The 12,638-nt window shown below is 55.1% G+C and overlaps 1 protein-coding gene across 1 annotated transcript in view; it reads left to right on the top strand.

The window, feature by feature from the left end:
* Positions 1-3,528, top strand: part of CACNG4 (calcium voltage-gated channel auxiliary subunit gamma 4) — a 64,945-nt gene extending 61,417 nt beyond the window's left edge. The window contains exon 4 of the mRNA XM_036899892.2: positions 634-3,528. Within this exon, the coding sequence (XP_036755787.1) occupies positions 634-1,172 (539 nt within the window). The 3' untranslated portion in view covers positions 1,173-3,528. The remainder of the gene's footprint in view (positions 1-633) is intronic.
* The last annotated feature ends 9,110 nt before the right edge of the window (positions 3,529-12,638 follow it).

Raw genomic sequence — 12,638 nt, 5'->3', positions numbered from 1 at the left:
ATTATCCCAAAACAAAAGTTTATTTTTTTAAGTTTTTAAATGCACATACCCAATGAGGCAGCAGCTTTACTTTAAGGAATTCATCCCACGGTTGTCCTCATGTGTGTGGAACAGTGTGGACACAAGGAGAGGGCTGGAAGCCCCCTGAAAATCCACAGCAGAGCCCGGGCGAGATGTCTATGCAGTGGGTGCCACGTGCAGTTAGGAAGACAGAGACAGCTCTTCGTGTCCTGATAGGGACCCATGGACTCAAGTGAAAAGGCGAGAGGCCTGAGAATATTGTGTAAAGAGGAAAATAGATATTGTGCGTGTGCATGTGTGTGGGCACAGCACGAGTAAGAGACGGAAGGAGGAAGGGAGACTGGGTATAAGAAAGGTTCAAAATAGAAAGTACCAGTAGCTGCTTCAGGCAAGGAGCTGGCCGACTTAGAGCCTGTGTTTTCTCCTCCACCTCATCGGAACTTCGCACTTTATTACCCATTCAAAATTACTTACAAGTGAGCAACCAGGATAAAGCAATACCCATCAAGTCAGGGAGAGGCTACCAGCTCCTCCTCTGCCCACCTGCTCCCTGGGCCCCTGTGGGGTGCACTCTGCCTCGCCCTCCCACCCCCTCTTCTGCTTCCCTTTCAGGCCTCAGTAACATCATAGGCATCATCGTCTACATCTCCAGCAACACAGGCGACCCAAGCAACAAACGTGATGAAGACAAAAAGAACCATTACAGCTACGGCTGGTCTTTTTACTTTGGGGCCCTGTCCTTCATTGTGGCTGAGACCGTGGGCGTCCTGGCTGTAAACATTTACATTGAGAAAAATAAGGAGTTGAGATTTAAGACCAAACGGGAGTTCCTTAAGGCTCCCTCCTCGTCTCCCTATGCCAGGATGCCAAGCTACAGGTACCGGCGACGGCGCTCGAGGTCCAGCTCGAGGTCCACCGAGGCCTCGCCCTCCAGGGCTGCGTCTCCGGTGGGCCTGAAGATCGCCGGGGCCATCCCCATGGGCGAGCTGTCCATGTACACGCTGTCCAGGGAGCCCCTCAAGGTGACCACTGCCGCTAGCTACAGCCCCGACCAGGAGGCCAGCTTCCTGCACGTGCACGACTTCTTCCAGCCGGACCTGAAGGAAGGCTTGCACGTCAGCATGCTGAACCGACGGACGACCCCTGTGTGAGCCGCCCCCTTCTCTCGGCACCAGCCTCTCCCCAGAACAGCTGTTTGGGTCTCATGGGAGGGCATCTGACCCTAAGACAGACCAACAACACCCCCTGGTCTCCAGAATGTGTCTCAGGCTGGCTTGGAGCGAACCACCGGGAGGCGGCAAATGGGTGGTGAAAGCAGAAGCAGAAGGCTGACTTTATCCCCAAAACAGGTTGTTTTGATGCCCCCGGGTTCCAGAATCTGCCAGGAGGCCCAAGTGAGCTCTCCTGAGACTGTACAGCCTTGACTGACCCAGGAAAATGGACTTGAGCCATTATCTCCTCTTGGAAACAAATCTAGCCAGAAGAATGGGCTTTCAGGGTCTTCCCTCGCCTGGGTACTGGGCCACCTGGAGGGCTTTGCTGGGGACACGGGGACCTCTGGACACTGGTCAGCTTCTTTTAAACCTGAAGTTCCCATGTCTGGGAGCTGGAGAAGAGGAAGCCAAAGCCGGCCCCCTTCCCCTCTGTCTCTCTCTGGCCGCGGCCTGTTGCTGACATATGTGTGGTCCCGAGGAGAAAGCCCTGCAGCCAGCTGGTGCTTTGGCCTTTGTGCTGTCCTGGGACCGGCTTCCTTCAACCTGCAAAGACCGGGGCCTGTGGAGGAATCTGCAGATGGGAAGGCCTTTGCTGGCCTGCGTGTGAGGGGAAGGCCAGAGTCTGTTGCTGGTTGGCTTATCTACTTCTGGAAGTTTCTGCCTCACACAGAAAAGGCAGAAACACTGGCTGTACATGAGAGCTGGGAAGATTCCACAGGTCACTGGAAAGTTGGCCATGTGGCCTCTTGCTGTGTCCTCCCGACTGGCCTGAGGAGCAGCTCTCTCCCTCCTAGGGGCGGGGGGCAGCCCCCAGCCCCCACTGGTGTTTGGCAGCAGGAGCCTGAACTTCTGTACAAGAAAGGGAGGCCCGAGGGTGAATGAGGACCAAAAAATCAGAACAAACATCCATTTCCGAGGTGGTTATTAATCACGATTTATTGCAAATAAATGCCAGGAGAGAAAATTACATTCATTTCCTCACTTCAGAAAGTCACAGCACTATCTCCCCCAACACCTGCTATTGTAATTTATTCTGCCAACACCTGGAAGGGCTCGGCAGGGGAAGTCTGGGTGGAAGGGCCACGCTGTGCTTTCCCTCCTCCTCACTCGAGGGACGTCTCAGCACTGGGGACTTCGGAGGTGGTGCCGGGTCTGACATTTGTCCAACCATTCTCCCCCCTCCAAAGCAGAGACCGTGGAAGCATGTCCGGGTTCAGAAGAAAACCTTTCTGGAACACGGAGCTTGCCCTCTTTTATATAAAACACGTGCTTTCTAAAGACAAGTCCTTTCTTACTTTTTGAGATTTCGGAATCCAATCCGGAGCCGTTGTCTGTGATCCCGGTAGCCGTCATACTTGGACGTGACAAGCAAATTCTTACCTCAGCCAGCTGCTCACGGACCCCTGGGCGGACCGGGCCCCTGGGAGTTAGGTCCGGGTCTCGGTCCTCACCATCCCCCTCTGCCCCCAGAGGGGGAATCTCCACACGTCCCGCCTCCTGCTGACCGGTGACTGAGGGGCGGCGGGCCGGGGCCCCGTCGTGCTTGCTCGAAACCCTTTCCTCCCGCCGAGGTTGGCTTTGTGTGGTGGCCTGTCCAAGCATGTGCAGCAGCGAATGCTGGAGTGGCAGGGCTCGTGGCCTGCCCCTGCTGTGGGCCCCCGTGCGTCCTGCCCCCACCCCGAGACCCCACCCTCTCCCTGCCGTGACACCATCTTCCCGGGCTGGAAGGAAGGGGGGCCCACCACCCACAAGGCCCCAGGACCCTTCTGTCACTTCCAAGAGTGAGGTGGCCTTGGCATTTCTTCCACATAAGCCACCTCCCCACCCGCTGCCCCAGAAGTTCCCATCACCCCCTGGAGAAAGCCGTGTTCCCATGCAGCCTACCTCTCGCCCAGTCCCAGGCAGAGAATGCGGGGCCCACTCTAGGGACCGAGAAAAGTAGGAAGAGGTGACAGAGGGACAGAAGAGCAGGGGGCAGAGCAACCTCAGCCGGAGCCCCCGGTCTTCACGGCTTTTCTCACCGCCACTGCCCCAGGCTCGGGGCCCTGGCCTCGGGGTGGCCGCTGCTCCTCCCCGCGCCTCGGCCAGGCTTTCCCAGGAAAAGGGGCAGAGCTGGCACCCTCCCACCCGCCACTCTGCGCCCTTGCGCCACAGGAGACGCGGTGGCCTGGGCCACCTCTTCCGCCTCCTCCATCCCACCACCCTCTCCGACCAGCCCCCGTGTGTTCCGCCAGTTAAGCACCTGTGAATCCTGTACCTACTACTGGTTTTGGGTTGTTAGTTTTGTCTTTTTTTTTTAATTAAATAAAAACATTTTTAAAATGTTCTCTTCTTCATGTGGGGGGAGGGGTAGAGCTCCCCTCAAGTCCTTGTGGGCACTTAGGGGGAGCAGTGTCCCTGAGTCTGGGGAACGTTGTGGACCCTTCCAGGAGAGGAGGGAGAAAGGACAGATTCTGTGCTGGTCAGGGCCGGTTTCTCTGGCTTTAATCTGGGTCCCTGGCCACCTCCCCGGTGCCACTGGCTGGTGTTGGACCTCTGGTGGTAACATCGAGGTGCCATGTCCCGGATGGGTGGGACGATGCACAGGCCACACCAGGATGTGGTGTGGGCATCTGGGCAACTAAGCAAGCCAGGCCCGTCTTCAGAGCCTGCAGGGGGGTGCCGGCTGGGCAGAACCACAGCCTCAGAGGCCCGGAGCTGCCTGGTGGGGTTTACAAGAAGTCCACTAACCAGCCTCCTGTCCCTCCAGATTCATCTGAAATGATGAAGAAATAGAGAGAGGTACCCAAGTACAAAATGTGAACCTATGACTGGTAAAGCTGAACAAGAGAATGTGGCTCCAGCCAGAGGCCGAGTGAGCCGAGGCCCCCAGTCCCAGGTGGGGCCGCTGGCCCCCACTGCCCTGGCCACCAGAAGAATTGAGATAAGGGGCAAAGAGGGGGACAAGAGTGGCCTCTCTGATCAGGGTGACACTGACCTAGTGCAAGTACACTGGCCCCAGCCAGTCACGGTGGACACCTGTGCAGGGTCACCTGTGCAGGTGGGCACTGACCGATGTCAGCCTTCGTATCTTGGGAGGCAGAAGGAGAGGATCTCAGTGTCCTCCCCTAGTTCTACCTGACTTGCAGCCCAGAGGTCTTCCCATCCAATTACACCTTCCCCTGCCTTTGGGACTAAGACCTTGAGTTTTCTTACCAGAACCACCTGCTCTTCCTACAACCAAGAGGCACCAAACTCCAGAGCCTCACGAAGGCCTTTCCCACCCTGGTCCCAGCAGAGGAAGCCGCGGGCCCAGTGTCCCCACATCCCTGCCCTGGCGGCTGCAGGAACCATTCCTGGCTAGCCTGAACTTGCAGCCTTGCCTTTTAAGTCTCCTTCCACCTGCCTGAGATGGGCCCCTGGGGAAACGAATGTCTGGGCTGTGCTGAACCACCAGGTCTGGAGGCCAAGGGAGTGCAGGCCCCACCCCATCAAGTGACCCACTGTGAGGCGCCAGGCTGATGTCTCCTCCAGCCGGGAGCCCACACCACCCAGCATTGGCCCTGTGAGCCAGAATTGTGTGTCTCCTGTTTATTCTTAGCCCTGAGGGAACTCTGACTCAGCACAAGCTTTGCAGCCGTCCTGGTGGACTTCCACGGGAATCTACATTTGGTAGCATAGTACAGCCTCCAGGGGATCATGTGGTCATGCATTCATTCAGCAAAACTTTCTGCCTCCATAATTTGCAGTTAGATCCACAAGAACTGGCCCAGATGTGGATGTGCTAGTTCCCTAACAATGTGCCGCTCAGAGCCCCCCTCCAGCCCAGGATCCCCATTCTATCCTTCGCTGATGTTACTGAAGGTAAGCTAATGACAGAACCAATGTCCCCCAAACGTAGACTGGCTTAATAAATAGAAGTTTATTTCTCACTCATGTAAAGCCCAGTCAACTGGGAGGGGTGATCTGCCCTTCCCAGCCATTCGGGAAGTTAAAGACCCATTCAGAGGCTCTGCCATCTGCAGCAAGGGTTTCTAAGGTTGTCCCTGGCATGGACACGCAGCGGGACAAGGAGAAGAGAGGGTAGGTGATCTTGTGGGAAGTTTTAACATGCCAAGGAGTTGTGACTTTCCCTTCTGCCCACATGCCATTGGCCAGAACTCAATGACACGATCACATCGCTAAGAGCCAGGGAAGATGGGAAATGTAGTGTAGCCCAGGGGGAAAGGAACAGTTTGGGGAAGAACTGGCCAGTCTCAGCTCCTTGTCCATGTCTTTCAGTACCTCCCTTTTGCCTCCCTACCCCAATCTTTTTGGGAGTACCTACTTGAAACCCACACCTTTGCTTGGGGCTGCATCCACCTCGAAGTGGCTACGGCCCCTCCTTCATCTCCAAAGTAATGACTGGCCACTTCTCTGCTCCAGGGGCCCCATCTGTAAAATGGGTCCATGCTACCTTCTTCCTAGGTTGGAGGAGCAGGCTTGAGCTCACTCCTTGACCCAAACAAGAACCACAGAATCACTGGACAGCACGACCAGCAAGAGTGGCAGGTACCTTAGGACTATGTCATTTGATGTACTCAACCCAGAAGAGGAATAAGCCCAAGGAGGGAGGAGGGTGGCAGGAAGAATAAAAGGAAGGAAGGAAAAGTTTTTGGAGGATTTTCGTAACAACTATGAAAGGGAGATACCGCTAGCCCAGTGGTTCTCAAGGTGGGGCGGTTTTGCTCCCAGGGCACACTTGCCAACGTCCGCAGACATTTTGGGTTGTCGTAACTTGGAAGGGAGGTGTTAGCACCACCTACTGGGTGGCGGCCAAGGATGTTGCTGCACGTCCTACGCTGCCCGGACCACGATGACCCGCTCCGCCCGCCGGGGCTGAGCAACCGCGCGGCAGCCTGATTTTACCGCGAGGGAAGCCGAAGCGCAGGCAGGGGAGGTGTGAGCTCTCACAGCAGGTTCTTGGCATCTGTGTCTAGACTACGGACGTACCAGGAAACTTCATTCGTTGATTCCCGTTATTTCTTTTCCCTGCAACACATTCTGATTTTTGCCTTTTTCCTTTTCACTTTTGAGCCAACAGTTTTGGAAACAGACGTTGGGGGTGGAAGAAGGAAATGGAAAACGGCCCCCTGTCCTGGGTGGGCGTAGGGGTGCCTTTGTCCCTGTGTTTGGGAGCAAAGTGTTGATAGAATTCAACCAAACAGGCAGCAGGAGGACAAGCCAGAAACCTGGCCAGCTGGACCCTGGGACCCGCCACTCTGGGGATCTCCTCGTCCACACCCCAGCAGCTGCAGCGAGGTGGCGAGAGCCAGAAAGGCCGGGATCAAACCCCCAACTCACCCGCGGGCAGCACCGGGCAGACCCCCAGCCTCCCAGAGCCCCAGTTCCCTCCTCTGTCAAAGGAAGAAGATAATACTTTCCTTCCAGGACTGTTGAGAGAATGAATTAAACTAACAGAAACAAGGAAACATTTCTAAACACCTCAGCTCAGTAACTGGTATGAGCGTGAGCTTTCAGGAGGGTCTGCTGAATAACAACACTGAAGGAGTTTCCCAAAATGGATTGTTCTGGAACAGCCCCCCCCCCCCCAGGTGGTGCTCTGAAAGCCAGGCCTGTAGGATGCATGCTGTGCACGCTGCACTTCGGTTTGGGAGGAGCCCCCCATCCAGCCCTCCGGGCCCCGTGCGCACGATGCTCCCCCGTTCCCCCCGGAGAGGACTGCTGCCCCAGCTGCTTCTTGGCTGATGCCCACTCATTTCCCCCTCTGTGGTCCCAGGCTGTGGGATGGCTGTGGTCAAGGCAGCCACATGGCTGCTGCTTTCTTTGCTGGCCCTGCAATCCCCAAACTCCACCCGGGCCTTCCTAGTGCTACTCAGGTGATGAAGAGCCCAGTCCTGACGGTTCTCGGGTGCTCCGGGAGCCAGGTGGCGGGGGGACGGGTCCCGTTCTGGGTCCCCAGAGTGGAGCGGCAAAGAGGAGAGCCTGGTGGGAGGGGGCCTCCCTGCGGGGAGCTCAGAACCAGCCCTGTGACCTGGGTTCCTGCACTCTGGAGGCTGTCCCCTCCAGAGATGAGGGGCAGGGGGAGGGGCTGAGGGGAGGAGTGGTGCCCAGGGGTCTTAGAATCCAGAGGGGGAGAAGGACCACACATGCCCCATATGGATATTTTTAAACTGCAGCTTCCAACAAAATGGCGGTTACAACGTCAGAAACAAAAAGCCTGCAGTCACTGATGTCACAGGCCCACCTCCCTGTGCTTATAGTGGTGGGACGGGGGCTTTGGGGACCTGAGTCTGACCTTTGTCCCCTGGTAAGTTCTCTCAGAGATTCATTAACCCCTGTGGGATCTTGAGAACCACAGGTAAACTGCAAATACCCAGGTTCTTTTTAAAACAAGTAATACTTAGGTTTTTCTAATTGTAAGGGTATTACATTTTACCTAAAAAAAAATCTGAAAAGTACAGAAAAGTTAAAGAAGAAAACAGTATCAGCCCAAATCCCACTATCCAAGACATTATTAGCACAGCTGACTCCTCAGGGCACCCAGATGTACATGGGGGCGTGGCTCAAAATGCTGCCGCCTGCAAACTGCTCCTCATCCAAGAACCTTCCCGTGTCTTTAAATACTCCTCAAAAACATAACCTTTAATGGCTGCATAAAGCAGAGATACCACCATTTATCTAACTAGTGTCCTATTGCTGGACACGGCTTATTTGCTCCCCAGATCTTAAATGGTGTCTGAATGGGCCAAAGTGCTTGGATACCAGGATGCCTTTGGTTGAAATCTAGTGGCTTCTGGCGCAGCTTTATCTTAGAGGCTGGTGAAAAGATCAGCCTCGTTGTCCACACCCAAATGCAGCCAGGATCTTGTGGCCATACACACCTTGGGGTCCAGGCTGGGCGCAATAACAGCCTCCCTCCCTGACTCCCTGCCCAGGGGCTAGCAAGCCACTTTGTGCTGAGTTCCTCTTGGCAGGCTGGGGCTGCTTCATTCTACCAGACCTCACATTTAGCCATCCTCAGAGACACAAAGAGTAATTCCTTCCAGTCCCTGAGTGTATCGGTCAGCAGAACTGTGTAACAAAATATACCAAAACTTAGTGGTGTTAAACAACCATTAAACATGGCCGTGGATGCTTATCTCTGCTTGACAGACAGGGCCAGGATGGCTTATCTCTGCTCACAGTGCTGGGGCCTTGCACAAAAGACTTGATGGCCCTGGGCTGGAAATCATCTGGAGGCTTACTTCCTCACGTCTGGCATTGAGTCGGTGCTGGCTATTGGCAAAAAGCTTAGCTACAGTTTTCAGCCTGAATATCTACACATGGCTTCTCTGTGTGGCCTGAGCTTGCTCACAGCACGGTGGCTGGGTAGAAAGGTAGGTGTTTCCAGAGTAAGAGAGAAAGGTGGAAGTTTCAGAAGTCACATAGCATCACTTTCACTGTTCTTTGAGGGTTAGAATAGTCAAAAGCCTGCCTGAGTTCAAGGGGAGAGAAAATAGACTCCACCTGTTCTGTTCTGGAAGATTCTGGAAGGTTCTGGAAGAATATGTAGGAGCAGAAAAACTGCTGTGGCCATTTTTAGAAGATACAATCTGTCCCCCTAGACTCTCCAACACCCTTACCTGGCCCAGGGCTTCTTCTCTCCCTGCCAAACCTCCCTTCCATCTTCCATCTCCATTGTGCCCTCTGGAAATCCCACATCCTAAAGTCTCCTTACTGAGGTCTCCTGGGATCCACCTCCTGGGATCCACCTCCTCTGTCCCAAGGACACTCCTTTCCCTGGTCCTCTTAGAGAAAGCTGCCCATTCTTTTTCTGGGTTCCTTGCCCAGGTTCCCAGTATAACAATCCTGCCCAGCCCTGTGTTCCGTCCTGAGACACGTGGGGCCAGAAAGAGAGAGAAGGGATCAGAAGAGCCTCAAGACCCACAGGAAGACTGGGGCAGATCCACCTGATATGGATATTTTTAAACTTGCAGCTACCAACAAAACGACTGGTACAACCTCAGGAACAGAAGTCTGTGATCGGAGAAGGTAATGAACTTGTGTCCTCAGACTTGTATTTCTTCTACAGGAGAAGGGAGCGGGGGGGATGCTGACATGCCCAGGCTGTTACTATACCAGCCTCTCAGGGAACAGCCTTCTCCAAGAGCCTAGGTAGACCATCCCGACCCTTTCTCATCACTGTCACCTCCCTAACTTATTCCTGGCCACTCCTTCACGTTCATCAGACACTTCACCTCTAGCACAAAGCCCTCCTCTGTACCCCAAGTCCTGCCACCATGAAACTGAGCCACATCGACATCCGCGGAGCCAACCGCCCTGACTCCCTGGCCCCCCGGCTCGCTTGCCTTCCACCTCCATTGACCTTCATCTCCAGCCTGGACCTTGTCACCGCCACCGACTGTCCCCTGCTGTGATCTTCAGAGCTACTGTCCTCCTCCCTGACCACAGCTTCCACTGCCCCCAACTCCTTCCTCCCCTGACCACCACCACCACACCTCTTCTTCAACCTCATTGCGCCCTTTGGGGCCCTGACCTCTCCGTTTCCTTCCAGTGCATCAACCTTCCTGCTTGAAGGACCATCCTTACCAGCCCAGACAAAACAAGTCACCCTTTAAATGCCTTTCCGATGCCTCCAGCTCCCTGGGCCCTGCTCCCTCCAGCTGGCATCTCCCTTCTGGGAGAGCCCCCGCCCTCCTTCGATCTCACCTTCACACGTCTCCATCCCTGCACCTGAGCTGCAAGGGGATGCCAGAGAAAATCGAGAGCAAATTCTAACGGATGCCTGTGGTAGGCAGAAGAATGGCCCCAAAGGTGTCCAAGTCCTAATCCCTGGAATCTGTGAATATGTCACCTTTCATGTCAAAAGAGACTTTGCAGATGTGATTAAATTAAGGGTCTCAAGATGGGGAGATTTTCCTGGATTAGCTGGGTGGGCCCAGCGTAATCCCAAGGGTCCATATAAGGGAAACACAGAGGCAGGAGAGGCAGAGCAGGCGCGATGACGGAGGCAGACGTCAGGGTGACGCGATCTCTGGCTCTGACGGTGGAGGAGTTCTGGGTGCCCTGGGGAAGGCAGAGGCAGAGGCAGAGCCTTCGGCTCACAGGACGGAAACGCGGGCAGCAAGCCTGATGCAACAGAGGGTGTGAGCTGCGCCGTGCAGGGCGGCAGCTGACGTGGCGTGGAGAGCTCGCTACCAGTTGGGTGGCACCTTGCTTTTTTAACAGTACCTCAGGATCAAACACCCAAGGCCACTTCTCAGCCTAATTAAGCCTGAGCTCAGAATTAGTGCAGCCCACTGCCAAGAAGGGGTTACCTATTCCCGCCCCTGGCTCAGACCTGGGGATGTTCCCTGAGCGGACCCGGAGTACATAATCCAGTCTTGCATCTCTACCCTCCAGAGGCTTACAGCCCTTCAGACAAAGCCAACCCATCTGTAGCCTGCACATTACAACAGCAGCCATCCGGGACCAGTTGCCTACTGTATTAGCTCAGGCTGCTAAATTCCACAGACCGGGTGACTTAAACAACAGAACTTCATTTTCTTACAGTTCTTGAGGCCTGAAGTCCAAGATCAGGTGTGGCTGGGTTCTGGGAAAAGCCCCCTCCCCGGCTTTCACCTTGTCAATGAGTTCCCACACAGCAGAGAAAAAGAGCGAGGGGGCGCCCAGCATCTTTTCTCTAAGGACACTAATTATCAGGAGGGTCCCACGCTCAAGACCGTGTCTGACCTAATCACCTCCGAAGGCTCCGTCCCCAAATACCATCGCACTGGGCTTTGGACTTCCCCGCAGGAATTTGGGAGGACATAATTCAGTCTGTGGCATTTATCATGGACTAAGCTGGTAAAATGCTTTATTTCTAACGCTTCCACTAGTACCTGAATCAACCGCCATTGCCCTCATTTCACAGATGAGGAAAGGGCAGCACAGAGAGGCGGATGACCTGCTGGGAGCCCCGCGGAGCAGGGATGCCACCCTGGGGCTGGCAGCTCCATCACCGATGGGCTGGTTTCCACTCCCCACGATGCCCTTTCTCCTGGCGTACTGGCAAGCCTGGGACCTGTGCAGGGGGTGCTCATGCCGCCCAGTCCCGGGCTCCCAGCAAATACCAACATCCCTGGAGCCACCACCCTGGCCCGGCAAGGCCCTGGGGAGCCAAGCAGGCCGCCTGGCAGTGGACTCTATGAGAAGAAACCGTCGGTTTGTAGGAGCTTTTAGTAAACGGGACAGAGAAAGTAGACTTGCCTGCAATCCCTGGAGCTACCGCCCTCGTGGTAGATTTACCCACAGACAACTTCAAAGGGAGAGGTCATCAATCTTTCATGCCTTTCCTCGCTGGGTGGGAGGACTCACGGCCCCTGCGTGCAGCACAGGCCTGCCCCCCACTGAAGGAAGGCGCAGCCTGGCTTCTCTGATGGGCCCAGCTGACTGCACCCCGCGTGCCAGGCCCCACTTAGGGCACATGCCAAGACCTTCAGAGGCTCCTGGTGCTGGAGAGCTCAGGATACCCACCCCGCCACCACCCCAAAACACATTTTATTTCTTCAATGTCTATTTGTAGAGCTAAAATTAAAATTGCTTCTTTCTAGATGGTCTGTCTTAAAACACTGAAAACTTATTCTCACTCCCAACTGCAGCTTCGCTGGTGTGCCTGGCACACAGTGGGTCTGTCTCAGACTACACAGTGTCTCCCAAGATCCCCAGCTGCCTGGCTCCCGAAGGTAGGCCGGCAGGGCAGGGTGAGGGTGCTGAGGCCATGTGCCATGTCTCAGCTTCCAGGAGTTCTCCGTGGAGGGGGGCCACCTGCTTGGAGACAGACGTCACTCAGCCCAAGCGGGGCCATGACAAGCATCAGCAAATCAGTCCGTTGTGATGGGTTAGCCCTCCCCCACAGGGAACATGGAATCAGGGTTGGGGAGCAGAGAGAGAATGGGTGCAGAGACGAGGAAGGTTGGGAGAGAGGCTCTCGGGAGATCATAACCTGGATGAGGAGGCTGGTTTGCAACATGAAAAATACAGATGTCACTGTCCCTAATAACATGCCAGCCTATGGCTGGAGTCGCGAGGTCCCTGCTCAGCTCTGGCGCTTGTTTGCCAGGTGGCCCTGGCTTGTCATGTCCGCTCCCTAGGCTGCAGGTTCCTTTTATCTACCACGATGGGTTCAGGACACACTACCCCAAACTATGGCACTTTGGCATATTGAATATTTTAGGCTGAAGGAATCTGAGAAACAGCAGGTGCAGAAAGGACCCTCTGGCCTCCCCCATCTCTCCTGAAGCAGGTCATAGGTCCTCAGGTGAGCAATGTCCTCCCTGCACGCAGAGGAAAGGAGCATCCTTATCTCCAAGAAGCCAAGAGGAGTCTAAACGAACAGACTTCACTGTTGCCCCAAGTTTACTACTCTTCACTCACACCCTT

The sequence above is a fragment of the Manis pentadactyla genome, chromosome 4 (assembly GCF_030020395.1).
Source record: "Manis pentadactyla isolate mManPen7 chromosome 4, mManPen7.hap1, whole genome shotgun sequence".
Taxonomy (NCBI): Eukaryota; Metazoa; Chordata; class Mammalia; order Pholidota; family Manidae; genus Manis; species Manis pentadactyla.
Note: the sequence above shows the minus strand (reverse complement) of the source record. Positions and strands in the feature narration are given on the sequence as shown.